Below are 20,886 nucleotides of genomic sequence, written 5' to 3' on the forward strand. Positions count from 1 at the left end.
TGTATTTTTCTGTTTGTTGTGGGAGGCAGCAATTTCCGGTATTTACCTATGCTGTCATCTTGGTTTCTCCTAGTACGCCCTACTTGTCTGTCTGTCCTGAGATGGTGATGGCCTGATTCAGGGACTTGTAAATGCCCCATCCCATCCCCAGCTCTCTGCACTGTGTCGTTCCCAGAGCAGGCACTTAATAAAGATGGGCTGAATGGAACGGAATTGACTGCACCCCTCCCAGGGCATCCCCATGCCTTCAGTCACTTCCTGTCCATGCCACCCTGCTCCAATCCGTCCTTCCCAAATTTCCCAGCTTCTTGTTTCTAAAGCGTAACAGCCCACCCTCAGCCTGGAGTCAAGGTCTTCAAGGCTGGGCTGCACTGTCCTCCTCACCTCAGCCCCCAGGACCCGCCTCCAGAGGCCTCTGCTCATGCTCTGCAGCCTCCGCAGGGGCCTGGAGGCCTTTGTGTTTCCTACCCACAGAACTAGAAGGGAGCTTGAAAACCACCAGAAAACCACCAGCCCAGAGAGTGGGATTAGCCTGCCCAGAGCCACACAGCGTCTTACTCGCAGAGCATCTCCCAGGCTCCGGCTGCTTGTCCAGGGAAGCATGCGTCTCCCCCTGCAGCCTCATTCTCTGACTAAGAAACAGTGACAACCTCCCAGCTTTGCAGAACAGCTTGCTGGGGGTGGAGAGCAGCTGGGGGGAAAGCCTCAAACCAGAGGATCAGTTTTCACCACGTGAAAAGGAACCGAGAGCAGGAACTGCTCCTGGAATATTTGACCCTGACACATGCCAATCCAGAGCCCTCAGGCCCTGAGCAGGGGAGGCAGTGGTGGGTGGGCAGGGGCTCCCCGAGCATCAACAACTTCTCTCACCATGAGGGAAGGCTGTTTCAAATCATAAAATCCAAGAAATGATGAGTCATAGTCACCAAATCTTAGACATAACGGATCTTAGAAATGAAACTTCTCAAAATTCCTCTTCCCTTGGCTTCCAGGACATCTGCTGTCCTGGTTCTCCTCTTGGCCCTCAGCTGGCTCCTGCCATCAGCAATACGGCCTCCAGTGTGGCTGTGGGCCACGGCTTACGCAGGCCTCAGTGCCCTGTGCTCAGCACAGTCCCCCTGGGCCGGACCCTCTTCTCCCGGGGTTCAAACCCCAGCTCCACTGACAACCCCACACCCACATATGCATTCAGCAAACACTTGGCTCCTCCTCTGGGCCAGCTGCTGCTCTGGGCTCCAGGACGCTGCAGGAAACAGGTTGTTTAAAGATCTAACCCTCCTGGAGCGTTTTTAATCCCGGCTGGCCTGCTGGAGGAGGCGGTTAAGTTATCTCCGCCAAGATCATCCTAGATCAGCTGCTCCCCGTTGAGTGACCAGCTGCCTGCAGATACACAACCTTCCAGCTGATGTTTAGACTCAAAGTTGTTTTTTTTAAGCCGCTCGGTATTGGGTTGGTTTGTTACACAGCAATTAATAACTGAGAGAGAGGATGAGGAGGGAGGGAGAAGGAGAGGGAGGGAAGGAGAGAGGGAGAGAAGTGTGCTGGCTGGGCATCTATCCTCATAGGGGAGGAGAGGAATGTCCCTTAGGATCTGAGGAGTGTCGGGCTGGTGCCTGACTCATGCCCAAAGGCCCTGGGATAGGCCTGCACTTCCAGCAAAGATATGTATGCTTCCCATGGGCCCAGTGTGGACCCTGCCAAAGGGACGCTGTCTCAGGGGGTCACCCAGGGGAGTGAGGTGACCTCAGCAGAGGTCAATCCTGAAGAAGGCATTGTAAGTAGCCAGATGGAGCAGGGATCACCCAAGTCAAGGGAATAACAAGAGAGACACCCTCCCAGCTTTGCAATACAACTTGCCTGTTGTTTTGTGACAGGAGGGGCTCCAAAGAACCCACAAAAGCACCCCTGAAGAAATACAACTTGGGAGTGGCTATCCCAGCTTACTCCACCACCAGTAGGGGAGGACCTTCTAGCCCCCCTCTCTCCCCTCTCCACTGCTCCAACCCCAGCGGGAGAGGTGGAGCAAGAAAGAGGGAAACCTACTATGATCCTCCCAGTTCAGGTTTCCAACTTTGAATCGGATGCAAAAGGCTAAGACAAGACTCGTTTTAAACTGGATGCGTCAGGAGTTTTACTGTTAGACTGGACTGGATTTCTTACACCTGATATTGGCAAGAAAATGAAAGGGACTAGGAGTCCACAGAGCAAGTGTGAAGAGCATCCCGTTGAGCCCAATAAACGGCTTCTAATGTGGTGCTTCCCCAGGCTGTGTCCCCGCCCTGCTCTCCTCACCCACACGGTGCCGGCCCCTCTGCCATCGGGGTCTACCAAACGCCTCTGCCCCGCTGGCTTCCCACCTCCTCCCATGAGAGGCAGCTGCACGAGCCGGCCATCAGCTGGCATCCCCCCAGATGTCCTGCTCTGGCACCGTCTTCTGGCTTCTGACCACACTGCCATCCACTCGGTGCTCAGACCAGAACCTTCATCAGCACCACTGCCTCCCTCACCCTCCCCTCATCTGCCTGTCTCCTGTGGATTTTACCTCCTGAGCCCTTTGGTCTGCCCTCTCCTCCTGTTCCCCCCACCCCCCACCCTGTGCTCATGGCCACCCCCTGGCCCAGTCCCTGCCTCTGTCTTCCTCTCCTACTATGCCCCCTCCCGCCCTCAGTCAGGCAGCGAGCCTTCTGAATTGGATCATGCCACACCAATGTTTAAAAACCACTTTAGGATAAAACACAATTTTGGCCTGGTTCACGGTGCTCTTCATGGTCCGGCCCCATCGACTCTTCCAGGGACTGTTGCCCCCTCACCCCCTTCTCCTGCGCTAGTCACGCCAAACGGGCTGTGACGTCTCCCCAGGACATTCCCTCTCAGCTCAGGACCTGTGCACAGCTGTTGCCTCCCCGCAGCCCCTGCCCTCCCAGGCACCCTGTCCTTTACAGCAGCAGCTTTGCCTCCTCTGACCCCGCTCTTCACCCCCATCACAGCCCCCACCTCATTGTCTGCGTCTATCCATGGGCCTTTTTCTCCTCCAGAACCAGGCCAGCTCCGAGTGTCCTGGTGCAAGGCCAGCCCTGGTGAGGGAGCCAGGGGAGGAGGCGTGGTCTGGGGAAGGGGAGTCGGATGCGGGTGTATCGCAGGGTCTTTCTGCACTTTTCTGGGAGGAGAACGAATGGCCGTGACAGAGCCCACGTGGCTCAGGCAGGGGCAGTGCCGGGAAAAGGCACAGCCCTTGGAGTCAGACAGGCCTGGGCTGAATCCTGGCTCCACACCACCGGCTGGATGACCCTGGAAAGGTCACATCATCTCTTTGAGCCTTATTCCCTCATCTGTAAGAAGGGGACCAAATAAGTGTGGTGGAGGCGGGGTGGGGAGAGGGTACCATGACTGCTGGCCTTTCACCTGAGAAGCTAGGTGTGCCCAAGCGAGCCAGGTCAGTCTGCAAACAGTCCCTGACACCTGGACTGCGCCCAGCTGTGCCCTGGGGCTGGGCGCCCAGAGGAGCAGCCCCCCTCCTGCCCTGAGGTGCTCTCAGCCTGATGGGGGCAGACAGTGTCTTGTGAGCCCAGAGGGAGCACAGGGGCTGAAGGAGGAGCAAAGAGTGGCCTCTGTGGCTGCCCTTGTTACCATGAGGAATCAAGAGCAGCCCCTCCCCTGCCCTCTGGCAGATGTAGGGCTGGGCCTGTGGAACCAGCAACCCCGGCCCGGACATGGCATCCCCACGCAGGGTGCTGGTGGCAAGGTTACCGGATGAGGTCCAGGAGGGCGTCGGCTGAGCTCATGATGGGCTTCCCACTCTGCTCCGTCTCTTCCTTCTGGGCCGCCCCGCCCGGGTGGATGATGGAGACCATGACGATGCCCACGATGACTGCCACGAAGGTGGTCCACAGGTAGTATGCCACCGTGAGGATGCCCAAGCGGCTGGAGGTCTTGGCATCCAGAGAGGCGAGGCCGGATATCAAGCTGGGAGGGCAATGTGGGTCAGGGTCTGTGGGTGAGGCAGGCCCTGAGCGTACCCACCCTTGCCATCCTCCTGGCTCTGCCCAGCACCTCACGGTGCTCCATGGGACGTGCAGGCATGGGAATCCCTCCATCCCCAACAATTCAGTTCTCCTGGCTCCTTCCAGCCTCTCCCCTGTTCTGCCCTCTCCCCCAGGTCCAGGGTGAGCAGCCAAGCCCTGTCCCACCTCTGGGCTTTCCCCTGTGCTGTTCCCTTTGTTTGATGTCTCTGATCAACCTCCTTCACTTGTCTAACTCCTACCCACCGCGTAAGACCAAGCGCGGTGTCGCCTCTTTGGTAAAATCTGTTTGGATTACCTGCGTCTCCCCCAGAGTGAGGAGCCCATGGGGTTCCCAGAGCTCCTGGCCCCTTCTGTCAATGACCTAGTTGTCACGGTCTGTTTACTTGTCTGTCTCCCTTCTCAGACCGAGGACATGTGAGAAGAGGGACAGATCTGACTCCTCTGTGGGTCCCCAGTGCCCAGCATGAGTTCTTGGTGCTGCTACCAAGTAGGCGGTTACTTCAGGCTTGCTGAATAAACTAATGAATGAGTGAGTGAATGAATGAATGTGTTAGAGCTCTGGGCTGGCGGTTGGTGACCTGGGTCCTAGCCCTCGCTCTGCCCATTGGCTATATGACCTCAGGCAAGCAAGTCACTCCCCCATCTTTGGGCCTCAGGATCCCAATCTATAATATGTGGCCATGGTTAGATTTTCCCTGAGAGGTTGCCCCCTGTGGCCATCTTGGCTTAGTGCTCAGACCCAGACTCCCCTAGTGGGAGGCTGTGTTAGGGGGGCTTGTGGGTCTCTCTCCTCTTGGGTCCAACCCACCCCTGTCCACCCTGATCTGGACTCCACCCACCAGTGCAGGTCAGCCCGGAGCTACTCTTCTCATGGCTGTGGGAGGGGGAGGAGAGTGGGAAGGGAGAGATGAGTTAAGGAAATGCTCATGCTTTGTTTTGCAGCCAAAAGGATTTCCCCCCAAAGCTCTTTCATTCTTTCAGATAAAGGGAGTATTTGTCTGGTTTTAATCATGTAAACAAGAACAGATAATCCCTCCTCTTCCACGCTCCTCTTATCATTAGGCTACGTGCAGGCAGCAACCAGCATAAGGTTTAGCACAGTTAGCCTCTCCCGACCCCAGGCTGTAACTGCTGCCTATGAGCAAAAGCTCACTCATCTGTGAAGACACCACTTAAGTGTCTCCTCCTCCAGGAAGTTTTCCCTGACTACCAGGTAGGGTGAAGCCCCCTTCTCCAGGCTCCCACAGCCCCTGTGCTGCCCTCTGTCCCAGGCCCACCTTACTAAGTTGCTGACTACTTCCTGGAAATGCCTCTAGGGCTGGGCTGAGATCTGATTCGATGCTGGGTCCATAAAGCCATGTACAGGACCCTGCCAGAGTACAGCTTGCCAGCAGTCTGCTAAATCAAGGAGTGGATGAATAAATGAATGAATGAATGAATGAATGAATGAATGAACGAGTCGATGTTTGCCATGGGCTTAGGGTGGGTCTCAGACACAAATCCTGAAGGGCTTATAATGAGATTGTATGGCCAGATGAATTGGGGGGCCACCCTACAATCATTATCCTTTGAGAGAGATTATCCGCAGACCAGGGCCAGCACATCAGCCCAGGGCCAAACTGTCCCCTGACTACCACAGAGTCCCCCACAGCAAGGTCCAGCTGCTTCAAGCCACAGGGAAGCCGTGGCCCTGAGAGAAGGGCCTGCCCCAGGTCACACACCAGAGCTCAGGAATAAGAAAGGAGGGTAAAAGTCCTGTCATCCGCTCATGGGGCTCCTCGAGGTCTCAGACTTTTGGGCCAAACTGTTAAAATGACCCGAAAGTCTGGGGACTTTCACCACTAGGGCAGTGGTTGGCAAACTCATTAGTTAACAGAGCCAAATAGCAACAGTACAACGACTGAAATTTCTTTTGAGAGCCAAATTTTTTAAACTTACACTATATAGGTAGGTACATTTTTATTAACTTAATTAGGGTACTCCTAAGCTGGCCTTTGCTAAAAACGTCCTCAATCTGAGGGGTCGACCTCAGCGAACGTACCCCCACTTCTTCTAACGCCACTTCTTCAAAACAGACTCGCCCAGGCCAAAAACCGACTTCTGCGCGTGGGCCACGAAGTTTCAATCGCACTGTACGTGCGCGCCCGCATATGGCATTTTGTGGAAGAGCCACACTCAAGGGGCCAAAGAGCCGCATGTTTGCCGACCACTGCACTCGGGGAGTCTGGGTCTGAGAGCCTAAAGCCCGGTAGGGTAGTTGGCAGGGAGTATTAGGTCACATGGCCATGCTCTAGAAAAAAAGCTCTAGAAAGGAAGTTTCATAGTAGCTGTTTTGGGGGGGTGGAATTATGGGTAATTTTTGTTTTGTTCTTAATGTTTTTCCGCATTCTCTATTATTTCTAGGATGAGCTTGTCTTGCTTGTATGATGGAAAACACATCCCTTGAGAACACAGCAGCCACAGAAACCATGATTTGTCTGGAGCTTAACTGTCCCCAAACACTTGAATATCCACCTAATTTGATCCTTGATGTTCTAAGTCGGTGCTGCCTTACACAATTATAATGTGAACCACATTTGCAGTTTAAAATTTTCTAGTGGTCAAATTAAAAAAAAGCAAAAAGCAGCATATCCAAAATATGTTAATGTGAAATCAATATAAAAATGTTTATTCAAATGTTTATAAAACTGCTTCAGGCTCTTAAATTTTAATTTAATTTTTTTAAAAAGTTCAGTTCCAGGTGTACTGGCCACATTTCAAGGGGGCGGCCATTATTTACGACTACTGACTGCCTCACTGGGCTGCGCCGGTGAGTTACAGATAAAGAAAATAAAGCTCAGCTGGCCGAGACGATGGGCCGAGCCTCCCAGCTGGTAAGTTGTCAAGTGAAGGCTTGTGGTTCCGAAGCCCCTGTCAGTCCCCCCCCTCCCTCAGTGCCTCTCTGTGGCACAGACTTGGTTGAACTCCTGTGGAAGAAAAAGGTCTCTGGTTTTGGCTGACCAGGATTTTAATGTGACTCAGACCAGGTACTGCCTCTTTCGTTCAATTCTCCGAGTTCATGGCCTGCCCCAGGTGACAGCCCTCAGATTTGGGGGTGGCCACCTGTTGGGATGCTACGTCAGGGCTTCCAGATTGAGCGGGAGCTTCCATTAGGATGACCTCAGCTGTCCCTTCCGGCTCTGTGATTTATGGTGAGGAGAGACGAGATCACTTTGCCTCCCCAACTCCCAGCACGGCTGAGCCCCCATATCCTCAAGGGCCCTGGGGAAGAGCCTCAGAAGCCCAGAGGGCCGGGCTCCCTCCCAAGCCACCTGGTACCACCCAGCCCAGGAAGAGACTGTGGTGACAGGAGAGTAAGCTGGGCTCCAGGGTCCCAGGAGAGGAGGCATCTGTTTTAATCTGGTAATTGCTCCACTTGCGTGGGTGGGGGAAGGAAGGCACCAACTGCCAGGCTCCTCATGGAGGGAGAAAGGCCGCTTGCTGACTCGCACCTGGTTCTCACAGCAACCCCTGATGTGAGTATTGTGACCCATCTAACACCGGAGGTGCCCACAGCTGCCTGCGCACTTCACTCCGGAGGGCAGACGGCTGCTCAGACGGGGGTGCCTCCCCGTGCGAAGTCCTCAGGAGCTGTCCAGACTCCTTCATGGCCTCAGATCACCCCCCTCCTCTCACTGGTGCCGCTCCAGCCACCCCAGTTCCCCTACTTCTCCTTGAACCACCTTTGTCCTGGCTGTTCCTTCAGCCTGGAGCTCTCTGTCTCCCCTGTCCACTTCTTGTCCTTTCCATGTATCCTTTCCAAAATCAGTTTAGACAGCACTTCCTCCAGGAAGCCTTCCCTGACAGCCATCTCACCTTCCTCCCCTGGGCACCCTGGGCTTCCCAGTTTGTTACGGGCGGGCGCTCTGCCTGAGTCCCCAGCTCTGGTGCACCACAGGCTGGTAGGAACGGTGCCGGGTGAAGCCAGGGAGGAACCCAGTCCCCTGCCTTCCCTGCTGTCCTTTCTGCTCTTCCGCTGCTACTTATCTCTCAAGTCTCCACTCAGGTGCCACCTCCCTCTGGAGCCCTCCAGGCTACACGAGGCAGCTCCAGTGTGCTCCTGCCTGCATCCCTCACTAACTGGGAGGCCTTGGGCAAGTTCCTGAGCCTCTGTGAGCCTCAGTTTCCACGGGAGGGTAGAATGGGGACAATGATGGTTTTTTGTGAAGGTTAATCTAGGTTTAGAATAATAAGTATTCAATACATTCTATTTATTAGCACTCACTGTTCTCTGGTCTCCTGCAGACTGGGGACACCTCCAGAGAAGGGTGAATCTGGCTCAGCTCTGGGTCCACAGAGCCCAGGGCCTGGCCTGGCCTGGGTGCAGGTGTGTTGATGTGTGTGCTTTAAGCCAGGGTGGAAATCTAGACAACTTGTGGGCTCGGATGGCCATGAGCGCCCATTGTGGGGTCCCTGACAACAGGCCGTCTGGGCCAGCTGTGGTTTCCTTGCCAGGTTTAGGGGGATGCCCCCGGCTCTGTGTGTCTCTGTGACATTGAGGCAGCTGGCACCAGACTTTGTAGAACACGGGGGAACTTTGGGGAATGACTGTCGCAGACAGTGCCCTCTTCTGCGAGAAGAGAACCTGGTGGGTCTCTGGAGGTGTATGTACTCCAGGCTCCGCTTTCAGCCCTCTCCTTCCCGGTTGGTTGTTTTTTTATCAATGGTTTGGCCAAGGCCAGTGACAGCATGTGGATTGGATTTATAGAGGACAGGAAGCTGGGAGGAACAGCTAATGTCTTGGATGAGGGAGTTGGGACTAAGCAGACCCCAGCAGACTGGGACCACGGGCCAATTCTGACATGATGAAACTGAACACGGACACGTATTGGGCCATACTTGGCTTCAATGGCGCGGAGAGAGCACAAACCCGGGTGGAAGAGGGAGGGGGAGGCGGGGCCTGAGCAGCAAGCCTGTGGGAAGGGCCTGGGAGGTGGGTGGGAGGTTAGTCAGGTGCTCAGCCTGTGAGGCCAGAAGCCTGGGGAACTTGCCAAGGAGGAAATGGACCTGCCCTGACAGGGAGGGTGGGTGTATCCCACAGAGGGCAGCGGGGGTAGGTGCAGATGACAGTGAGGCAGGTCTGGAGGGGCAGGGCTGTGGAGCCTGGGCAGAGCAGACCTGGGGGACGCAGGGATTGATGGGGAAAGCCACAGGGAAGCAGATCTCGGCTCAGCACCTGGAATAACTTCCTAACAAACAGAGCTGCCCGCCCTGAAAGGAACCACCTTGAGGAGCAGTGAGCTTGCTCCAGTCACACAGCAAGGAAGCGGATTTGAACGTGGTCTACTAGCATGACAACATCCATAATCACAACATGCTGGCCCTGGGATGTTAGAGACAGGAAGGAGCTCAGGGACCCGTGGCCAAGTCCTTGGGCTCTGGCCTCGGCTGACCTCGGGGAGGCTCTCCCCAGCCGGCCTCTGGGATGCAGCTGCAGGGAGTCCACCTGACAGGCAAGGAGAGGAGGCATCTGGGGTCCGTGGAGGCCCCTTTGCTCTGCCAAGCATTGCGGCTTCCTTTCCCCTGAGCAGATGACAGGCCAGCAGCTGACAGCAAGTGCCACGTTATGCAGAATTACGCTCCCCAGATGGCTCTGCCACACTCCCAGCCCCGAGCCAGCGCCTTCTGAGACCCGAGGCAAGATGCCCAGACTCCCACTTGGCGAAAGTCTGGGTTATCTGGTCCCAGTGCCCCCATGTCAACGGCAGAAGTTCCTCGGCTGCCCCTGCTTGCACCCCTCAGCAGACAGAGAACTCACTGCCTCCATGGTTATGCTTATTAGAAAGTCCTTCCTGGCGCCAGAATGAAATCTGCCTCCGGAGAATCCCCCACACGGGCCCAGCCCTGCCCTCTGGAGCCATGCACACCCCACCCTTTGGTTCCACTTTATTTATTTATTTATTTATTTATTTATTTATTTATTTATTTATAACTATTGTTGAAAGTATTACATATGTCCCCTTTTTCCCTCATCAACCCCCTCCAGGCCACCCCTGGCTTCACTTTAGATTCCATGGGGGAGGTGGAGAGGGTGTGCTGGCTCGGTGCAGGAGGTGGGGCGGGGGAGAGGAGAAGGGGCCGTGCACAGACAGACATCGCCCTGGCATCCCCAACTAACCTCTGAAGGTCCCTCCTTCCATGGCCCTGGGCACTGGGACAGTGCTTGCCTGGGACTGACAAACAAGCTTGAACTGGATCAAAAGCAAAAGCTGGAGGGACCTCCGCTGCCGCCCTCAGAGCTCACCGTCCACCATTCTCAGCCACTTTCCACCAGGAGATAAGGGCCAACTCAGGTTTCCAGCCCCACATGAGCTGAACCCCTGACCTTTCTTTCCCTCGAGGCAAAGAATGCCAGGTGTGAGGGAGCCAGCGTGTCCATTACTTTGCTCTACAGTTACAGACTGTTGCCTGTCATGGCTGGCTATGACGAGCGCCAACATGCCACGGTTAGGAGCCCAGCCCCATCAGGAAGGAAAGACCCCATCGGAGCCTATGAGAACACAGGCCCCCTCCTCCTCCAGCTGAGCTCCTGGTGCCTACACCTCCCAGGGCTCTGGCCTAGGTCAGGTGAGACCCTCTCCAGTGCAGGATCTTGCAGCTCTCCACAGAGAACAGAACAGGAGTTTTTTCAAAACCTCACTCCCGCCCCAGACTGAGGTATGTTCCCAGCCCACCCCAAGTTGAACATCTGTTCAGGATGCTATGGGGTTCCAGAACTGAATGAGGTGAGTTTGTGGTCCTCAAGGAGCTCTGTCCAGCGGGTTAAGAGATAACACAAAACCCTGGGTCATGCTGGGACTGAGAGAGGCCAGGGGTAGAGTGTAGCCCAGGTTGGGAATCAGGGTAGGCTTCTTAGAGGAGGTGACTGCTGGATGGGTCCTTGAAGGATGAGTAGGAACTCTATCTGGAAGGGGGAAAGAGCATGGGAGTCTGTGAGGGGTGATAAAACCTGGGATTTTGTCAGAGTCACCAGGCTAATGGTCTGACCCCCCCACCCCCTGCAGCCCACAGCTGGGCCATGTTTTCCTTCTTGATGAGTAAGGCAGTCAGCTGACTGGGAAAGAGGGCCAAAGACAGATCCCAGGGCCCCATCAGAGAGATCAGCAGAGTTCTGCTAGGAACAGATGCCCATGGCTTGAGGGGCAGAGTCTAGAGGCACAGGCTGCCTACGTCCTGCCTCTTTTCCACTCACGGTTGGTCCCAGGCAGCCTGGGGCAGCTGCCCCCTGCACACTGGCTCCCAAACCAGACTTTGACGGCTGCTTGGCCCAGGACCAGCTCCAATAAGTTAGGACGTGGGTGTTTGGGAGTTTTCTGCCAAACTAGAGTTCCTCAGGAAGGGGGAGAAGGGAGTGTTGGGTTTCTTTGGCCAAATATGACTTCCTGATTCTAAGAAAAATCAGTTTAGCATTCTCATAAGAAATAGAAAGGAAAACAATATAGACACAGGAACACACATGCATACATAGACACACACACCATACACACATGTAAAGACACACCATGCATCCACACATAAACCCACACACACACTTGGATTTCTTTATTAAGAGATAGAGCTTACAAAACATTCTGCCATGTTCAGCCTCAGTGAATCACAAACACATGGATTCAGTTTTCCTTGAATGATGCCTGGTTTAAGAAAGTGAAGAATGACGGGAGAGGAGGGTTTGGCAAAAAGCAAGTGGAGAATTGGAGGCCCTAGTTGGATCCAGATGCTGACTTGACCCACCCCTAGTTCCCTGTGTCACCCTGGTCTGGGGATGTGTGAAAACAAGGCTCCGTTGACTTCCAAGGGTTAGATGTGAACACCAGCCTCAGTGGGGTTATAATGGGTCTCTCTCTCTCTCTCTCTCTCTCTCTCTCTCTCTCTCTCACACACACACACACACACACACACACACTCACACACACACGAGCACCTGTTTGTAAACTTGCAGATGGCATTGTGTCTGTTTGGTGGCTGAGGCTAAGGCTATGGCAAATGACAGAACTTGAGGTGAATCTAAAATCCTGGGGCACAGTGATGCCCTAACAGTGTACCCGGCAGCATCTAGATATCTAGTGAAGGCAAAGGGGCTTTTCAAACTGGGTTCCAGCCCTGAGTGGAAGAGTGAACAGGATCACAAAGATGAGGGTGCCGCAGGACAAATCTTACGACATCATTTTAAATGAAAAAGACAAAAGAAGCAAATAGCCTTATTTTTGCAGAAGCAACAGTAAGTATTCCCCCGAAACATAAAGGAACAGAAAGTTGCCCATACTCTTTGGGTTAAAATTAAAAGGAAAAAGGACCCTAACCGGTTTGGCTCCGTGGATAGAGTGTCAACCCATGCATGGACTGAAGAGTCTCAGATTCGATTCCAGTCAAGAGCATGTAACTTGGTTGCGAGTTCAAAACCCAGTAAGGGGTGTGCGGAAGGCAGCTGATCGATGTTTCTCTCTCATTGATGGTTCAAAACTCTCTATCCTTCTCCCTTCCTCTCTATAAAAATCAATAAAAAATATTTTAAAAAAGAAATAAAAAAAAAGAAAAGGGCTCAGTGGTATTACTGGGAGAAAGTGGGGAAGAAAGGCTCCCAGGCCCCATAGACTTGACTTTTTCAAACGCAAGAAGGTGTTATTAGCATGGGACCCGTCCACAGTGGGGCACAGAGAAGACAACTGAGAGTGGCAAACCACCCAGCACCCATCCAAGCACCTCCTGTGGGAGAGGGACCCTAGTTCAAGGGCATGACATGCTGTTGCAGGTCCAACCATCAGGCTGTTAGCTCCTATGCCGATGTAATGAGAGGCAGAATTTTCTAAATTTTGTCTGAGGCTTCTATGTTTATAGTTAGAGACAGCAAGTCTTCTTGCAGCTGATTTTGTTTTTAGAAGAATTTTACAAATGGCAAATATAAGCTAAGAAGGCACTCATTGTCCAGGGAAAGGGGAGACTTTAGTGGTTTGATGGAAGTGCCCTTCCTGGAGCCCTTAAGACCTGCAGAGTTACAGGAAGGTGCCTCAATTTGCCAGAGGGGCTCAGGGGCCTTCTGAGAGAAAAGAGACGAAGATCCCAACCCTTGGCCCCTCTGATTTGAAGTTAGGGTCCAGGTATACCAAGGTCTCTGGGCACTAAAGGTCCCCAGGGCTAAACTATCAGCAGGAAAAAGGGACGCAGGGCTCAATCCCAAGGAACTAAGCTCAGGGCATGACTAAGGATGCTTTGAGGAACAAGGATTGAGCGCTTTGGGATCTAGGAGCCAGAGCAGGGCATCCCTGTGGCTTGATTAGGAATGTGCACCAGCGAAGCAGTCAGCATGCCCTTACAGGCCATGATGGCAAAAAACCCAAACAGCCTGTTCAGAGCCTGGAATCACAATGGCTGCAGGGAAATACTCACTCCTTGAGAGGCAGGTAGGGACTGGCGCTGGGTTGGTGCCACACAAACCCACCTCCCACAGTACGCTCACTTGGGTCATAGCTCCGAATGGGAGAGCTCCTGCCACCTTTAAATTACTTTTCTCTCTTTTCACAGCATTTGTCGTAACTGAAGTCACTTGGGTTAAATGCACATATGGTGGGACTCTACCAGGTGGGACCCCAGAAATTCACTGAAAATGGCAAACCTGGGGTCACGTTGGTTATACAATTAAATGAGTTTTCCTGCCAGGAAACGGATTTAACCAGTGGGTTCCCGAGTAGTGTGACCCTATAGGGATGCTCTGGCCTGAGGCTGTGCGCATCTGTGTTCTTGGCCATTTACTTATCTCTGTGATCAATTGGCATTTGGTTTATTTGGTCTCAGAGGACAGGCGTGACCAGCTCAGAGGCTCAGACAAGGTAGAACTTCTGAACCGGTCAGCTGAGGACCACACCTGGGCCTGGCGCATTCACTGCTAAGAATGATAAAACAAACAAAGGGGAAACGATAACAGTGGCAGAATTAGGGTTGTGTGATAATAGGATTCCCCCCTCCACCTCCCTCCGCCTCACCGTTTCCCAAAATGTTTCTGCTTTGCTTACATAATGTTTTAAAGTACAACATATCTTTAAAAGATAACTCCTAACATCCTCAGTTCAAGTGCTAGTCATGAAACTTCCCCGAATTCCACTTCCACTGCCCTTCCACTGCTCTTTAGTCACTTAATAAGCATTTATTAGGCACCTACTATGTACCAGACCCTGTGATGTCCCTGTGAAAGAGAAAAATTGATATTCTCCGGAATTCTTTTCATGCTAAGGGAGTTATCCTCATTCACAAGAAATTCCTAGATGAGCCATTTGGTCAGAGCTGAGACCCCCACCCCCCACCCCCCACTCACCCCAGGGAAAAAGGGCACGAGTGGAGGTGACTTTTGAAAGACAAGGAGGACAGGATTTCTGGATTTTCTTGGAATGGCAGTAGAGAGAAGGAAGGTGCAGGGAGAGAGAGCAAGGTGGACAAACCCTAAGGTGACCCCCAGTGATCCACACCCTTGTATAATTCCCCTCCCTGAGTGTGAGTGCTTCTACTAGCTTAAGGCAAAGGTGACGGATGTCACTCCTGTGACTACGTTATATAAGACTTTGTCTTAGAAGACCGGAGAGTGAGGGCTCGTACTCCTGCCTTGATGAAGCAGAGAGCCACATTGGGAACTATCTTTGGAGAGGGCAGAAGGCAGTGCTCTAACAATTTCCTCCTAGGGAGAGTTAAACCTTCATGGGGGGAAAAAATGACATTTCTGAGCCTCAGACCCCTGCGTCCCTGAACCCTGCTTCCTTTACCTTCAACTGGTCTGTGATCCATCCATCCACCCATCGCCCACAGTTCCCTCAGCTCCTGCTCCAGCCAGCCCAGGGCTGGGCAGCATGGTCCTCATGGGGCAACCGCCCTGGTGCGGGGACTGTCACTCAGGGCTGAGCAAAACCACAAAAGATGCTTTGAAAATTCAGATGCCAGGCCCCATGCCGGGCTCACTGAGCCAGACTGCCAAGGGGCCCAAGCAGGGGTTGGTTTTAAAAGTTCCACAAGTGAACAAAATAAACTGATGAACGGAGTGGATCCAGAGACATGGAAGCCTGGAAGAGAGTGGGGAATCTCGGAGGGAAGGTGGGTGGGTGGGTGGGAAGCAATCAACCAGGAACCTTGTATGCATATATGCATGGCCCATGGCCACAGACAATGGGGAGGATGAGAGTTGGCGGTGGGGGCTGGGTGGGCTGGAGAGGGTCAATGGGGGAAATGGGGGACAAATGTAATACTTTCAACAACAAAGAATTATTTTTTAAAAAAAGAGAGAGAGAAGTACAGATTGGTAGTTACAGAATAGTCATGGGGCGTTAAGTCCAGCATAGGGAATACAGTGAGTAAAATTGTAATAACTATGAATGGTGCCAGGTGGGTACTAGAAATACCAGGGGAACACTTGGTAAAGTATATGATGGTCTAATCATTATGCTGTACACCTGAAACTAACAAATACAAAATAATGTTGAATGTAAAAAGTAAATAAATAATAAGTAAATAAAAGTTCCACAAGTGTTCTAATGGTTAAGAAAAAAGCAAAACCCTGATGTCTTGGGCTCAGGCCTTTGGCTGGAGGGACCGGGCCTGGCGTGAGGGCTGCTGCCCGCAGTCCCCAGGGCTCCCGGCTGGAACCCGGAACCAGGGCTGTCTGCGGTGCAATTGCTCCGAGGCAGTGGGAGGACACATCATTTGCTTCTAGTTCCAATAACCTGCAAGCCTGGGCCCCAGATCCTGACACGCGTGACACTAAATGCTCTACCCTCTTCCAGGAGGACCTGCCACCCTTCCCTTTGCCAAGCCCCTGGAGCAGGCTGGCACCTCACTGGTCCCCACCCATGCCAGACTTTTCTGCCTCCACACTTTTGCCCATGCTGTTCCTCCTTCCATGAATGCCCACTTCTCCAGTATTCCTACCTGGACTAGCCACTCGTGGCGCTACAGAAAGGGCTGCCCCTGCAGAGGGGCAGGACCAGTCGCCACCATCCCTCCATTACATCACTGTGTTTTTATGGGAGACACTGCGGGGTCGGGTTCATATTCCCCTGTGTCCTTCGCACTAACCTCTACCTGGTGGTCCGTGTAACGACTTTTGCAGGAGACAGAAACCTAATAGACAAGCAGAGGGAAAGGTGTAAAGAAGTATGGGCTGTGCTGGTGGAGGCTGATGCGAGGGATGAAAAGATCCTGTGGCTGCCTTGGAGGGTCCCACCATCTGGCAGGGAGACAGTCACAGAGACACTTCGTTCCAGAGAAAGGACGCCCGGGGGGAATGGAGGGGGGGCCAGCTGGCCTTGGCTGGAGCCCAGTTCAGTCACTCTTCCCACAGTCTGGCACATTCCGGCTCTTGGGCCACTTTTCTCTACAATCTGCTGCAAACCGGCACCTGGCCGGAGCCCCACCTCAGACAGGCACGCCGCAGGCCGGCTGAGGGCAACCTTCCCCCAGCCAGCTGTGGCTCCTAAGTCACCCCGAGGGCGAGCGCTGAGCAGACAGCACAGGCGGCGGGTATGGCTGAGAATCTGCAAGAGGCTCCGGCGGAAGAACAGGAGCTTTGGGGTCACTCACCAGAAATGTGAACCCAACCAAGGCTCTTCCCATCTGAGTCGCGGTGACCTGACCTGTAAAATGGGGAGAGCACCCCCCTCCCTGGCAGGGTTTTCCTGAGAATGAAATCGGAGAATGTACTCAGAACACCCAGCATGGCTCCTGATTCACTACGGGTGTCACATGTTTCTCTAACTTATTAAAGCTTCCCCAGGCTCCTCCAAGGCCCAGATGAGATGTTTCAGGAAACCCCCTCCTTCTGCTTCTGCTCTCTGCAGGCAGTGCCTGTGGGCGACCTCCTCCTCTGTGCTTTGACTTAGCACCACAGCTCATCACTTCCTCTGGAAAGTCTACCTTCACTCAGGCACACGTGGGTGCTCCCTCAACGCTGATAACCTGCGTGATCCTGCACACCCGTGTTCGTGGCAGCCTTTGCAGGGCATGGACCAGGTGCCCTGCATCTCCACATAACACACCACAGACAGCCCTGGTCCTCTGGGTTCCAGCCGGGAGCCCCTGGGGACTGAAGAGCCGCAGCCCTCGCGCCAGGCTCTTTGGCTTCAGCCAGAAGGCCTGAGCCCAAGACATCAGGGTTTGGCTTTTCTCTTAACTGTTTGAACACTTATGGAACTTTTAAAACCAACCCCTGCTTGGGCCCCTTGGCAGTCTGGCTCAGTGAGCCCAGCATGGGGCCTGGCATCTGAATTTTCAGAGCATCGTTGGTGGTTTTGCTCAGCCCTGAGTGACAGTCCCCGCAGCAGGGCGGTTGCTCCATGGGGACCATGCTGCCCAGCCCTGGGCTGGCTGGAGCAGGAGCTGAGGGAACTGTGGGCGATGGGTGGATGGATGGATCACAGACCAGTTGGAGGTAAAGGAAGCAGGGTTCAGGGACGTGGGGGACTGAGGCTTGGAAATGTGTCATTTTTCCCTGAGAAGTTTTAGCTCTCCTGAGGAGGAAAATGTTAAAGCACTGCTTTTTTTCAATGACACGGTTGCTCTGCACCAGCCCAAACTGTATAATAAACAAACGGAATGTATGAACACACACTGGCTCTTCTCAAGTTAATGCCACATTGCATTTCCAGCCACGAGAAAGCACGTGGGTCTGGTGGAAAGAGAGATCAGGCCCCGAGAGCCCGATTCAAACAGCTGGATGGGTCCCTAGTCACTGGGTAAACCGGGTAAACTGTGGCCCAGGTGAGGCGTGTCCTAGCCAAGGCCACAGGATGGTTTGTGGTGCAAGCAGGCCTAGGACCTAGACCCTGACTTGCTGACTTCAGGATCTCTTTTTAAGTTAAATGACTTGTCCCGGGTCACACAGCTAGGAAAGGGCAGGGTCAGGGTGGGAACCCAATTCTTTCTGACTCTAGGGTCCACCTGGAGAGTAGGAGGCAGGAAGGGTGGTCAACGGTGAAGGGTGATTAAGTGCCTAACAAGAGTCCTGAGCCTTATTTTGTAATAAAACTGGAAAGAAAGGGTAGCGGGTGTCCTCCATTTGCTTCCTCCATTAACTTATTCAGCCATCATGTAACTGACTATTTCCTCATCAGTCTCCCTCACAGCCTGTGAGCTCCTCAGGGACCAAACCTCCTTCATCTCTGTAGCTGCAGCGCCCAGTACAGGGCCAAGTGCCCAGAAAGCACAATGCATGATTGTTGAATGGTTTCATTAATTCACTTGACAAGTATTAAGGAGGACCTACTGTGTGTCAGGCGTTTGGCTAGGTCCAGAGTGAAGCCTCAACTGAATGTTGTCTCTCCTTTACAGGGTTTATGGTCCAGTGAGAGATAAAGAAACCAGTCAACGGAATATGTATCAAATAACAATGTCTAATGAGTGCTGTGCGGAAAATACGGGGAGGAAGATCTCTGTGGGGGAGATATTAAAGCCATTCGGACAGATTAGAAAAAGCCGAAGAAATGGCAACATTTAGAGGTCGAGTAGAAGGAGAGAAACTGGGATGGAGGGGCAGAGAGCAAGCAAAGAGCCAGGAGAGTGTCAGGCCATAGGGAAGAGATTGCAGGAGGAAGAGAGTGATCAGGGGCTGTGTCAAGTGTATGGACCGCTGGGGAGAGCTCATGTAAAGCAAGTGGCCCAGCAGCATGGAGGCCACTGGGAACTTGGACAGACTCGCTGACTCCGCGAATGACCCGGAGGATGCTTGAAGAGGAGACAGCAACCAGCATGGGTTGAGGAGTCTGGGAAAGCTCGTGGAGGGAGGTGGCATTTCAGCAGAGCCTTGAAGAATGAGTCTAGAGAGACCTAAATGCTGCCGGCAAGAAGCTGAACAAGGCTCCCCTGGGGGTAACCGAAGGTACCGTCAATTGGCCTCTGGGATCAGAGAGCATTGTGTCCATGACACTACAGGGAAAGGGGGAGGAGCTGTCTTATTCCTCAATAGCAGGGAGGCTGTGGGGCAGGGAGGCTGATGACCCTGCTGGGGGACAGAGCCCATCACACCCCCCCGGACTCAGAGGCTCATCTGCTTCCCTCCCTGCAGAGAAGTCCTGGAAGTGAGGACTCCAAACACAGGGCCTCAGAGCACAGGGCTCTTCGATACTAAATGGAGCAGCCAGCCCGCTACACATCTGGAAAAGAAAGGGGCAGGGCCTTACTCAGGGTCACCCAGCACACCAGCGAGAGGGACCAGGTGATCTCAGTGATTCTCTGTGCCCTCGCTCTTGTGGGTGAAGTCTGAATTCTGTAGCCTGGCAGTCAAGGTCTTTCATGATTGAGCAAGAAGCCCCCTTCCAACTTCATCTTCCCCGCCCTCCCTCCCTCACACTCTGGGACCCAGCCCCCTGAACATTTAGCACATGCAAATATATAACCTCATAGAGTCCTCACAATCACGCTTGGGAGTAGGTGCCATTTTTCATTTTACAGATGAGGAAACTGAGGCTCAGAGAAGTTTAACAACCTGTCCAAGGTTACACAGCCAGTTCAGTGCACAGCGGAGCCAGGATGTCACCCTGGGAGAGTCTCCAATGCCATCTCGCCCCCCCCCCCGCCCCCCCCCCCCCCACACACACACCTTGCTGCTTTCACCATAAAGAACCCCTCCTCTGGGAAGCAATCCCTGAGCCCCCGAGCTACCTTGGAGTCAGGCCTCATCCGATAACTCCCAATCACTTGTTAAGGTCCATTGGATGGGACTGAAATAACTGGGGCCACTGGACGACTTAGACTCCAGCAGCCTGTGCCACAGACTCCTCCCATGAAGGCCTCACAATCACACGGCTCCCAGGCCCACAGGTGCAGTCCAGTCATTCACAGCAGGAGCAGGGAACCAACAGAACCGAACAGAATCCTCTCCCCTCCCCGCCCAGACCTCCCGGCCAAAGCCTTGGCCCTCACCTGGAGACCACCAGCGGTAGGATCAGCATCTTCAACATCCTCATCAGGAGCTCCCCAGGAAACTGGAAGTAACTAATTTCCTGAAAACACAGCAAGAGCTGAGGTTATAGCCAGCGCTGCAGATGTCACAGTTGTTCAGTTCTTTTTTTCTTTTTAATTGTTTTATTGCTTAGAATATTACATATGTCTCCTTTTTTCCCCCGCACTTGACAATCCCCTGGCCTCCCCTACCCCCCCAGTGTCTTATGTCCACTGGTTATGCTTATATGCATGCGTGCAAGTCCTTCGGTTGATCTCTTACCCCGCGCCCCACCCCCCAACCCTCCCCAGTTGCTCAGTTCTTTATCATCTTCAAAGCACTGCTTCATTCGCACTCTCCTGTCTACAACGTGCACAGCAGAGTCCGTGGAGGACGCATGGGCTGTCGCGCCAAACAGACTTGTCCCCTGCCCCCTCCTAACTAGCTGTGTGGCCGTAAGCGAGCTACTTGGAGTTTTTCTCATCGGTGACCCAAGAGTAATAACCACTTCATAGGGTCACTGGGAGGCTGAAATGAGAGGATGCACATGAAGCATTGGGCAGAGTGCCTGACTGAGAGTAAATGTTCAGTAATCACAGTAAATAATAGCTCTCCCCCACCTCTGCCCCATTCGCTGCCTATCATGCTACAAATCGGTCTCATGCAGCAGATGTTAGGAGGCACAAGGGCAGGGCTGCATGCTGCTCACACATTCATTCCACACCTACTGTGCCGGGCATCGCACTGGGTACCCACAAATGAAATAGGCACAGTTTTCGCCCTGAAGCTCTCTGTTTAGTTTATGAGGAGCTGACTCAGAAGCAGACCATGGTATTCTTGAGTCAGTTTCTCATTCAGTGTTGGGTCCATTGTCTGCCTCCCCACACAGGGCCCCTCACAGCACATCTCACATTT

The 20,886-nt window shown here is 53.4% G+C and overlaps 1 protein-coding gene across 2 annotated transcripts in view; it reads right to left on the reverse strand.

The window, feature by feature from the left end:
- SLC1A7 (solute carrier family 1 member 7) overlaps window positions 1-20,886 on the reverse strand; it is a 43,450-nt gene that overhangs the window by 17,615 nt on the left and 4,949 nt on the right. Inside the window, exons 2-3 of one of the 2 annotated variants that reach the window (XM_036350423.1) lie at window positions 19,953-20,032; window positions 3,748-3,963 (exon numbers count right to left, since the gene is read on the reverse strand). In XM_036350423.1, the coding sequence (XP_036206316.1) occupies window positions 3,748-3,963; window positions 19,953-20,032 (296 nt within the window). The remainder of the gene's footprint in view (window positions 1-3,747; window positions 3,964-19,952; window positions 20,033-20,886) is intronic. The other variant, XM_036350424.1, reaches the window with a different exon arrangement.

The sequence above is a fragment of the Myotis myotis genome, unplaced genomic scaffold, assembly GCF_014108235.1.
Source record: "Myotis myotis isolate mMyoMyo1 unplaced genomic scaffold, mMyoMyo1.p scaffold_m19_p_2, whole genome shotgun sequence".
Lineage (NCBI taxonomy): Eukaryota > Metazoa > Chordata > Mammalia > Chiroptera > Vespertilionidae > Myotis > Myotis myotis.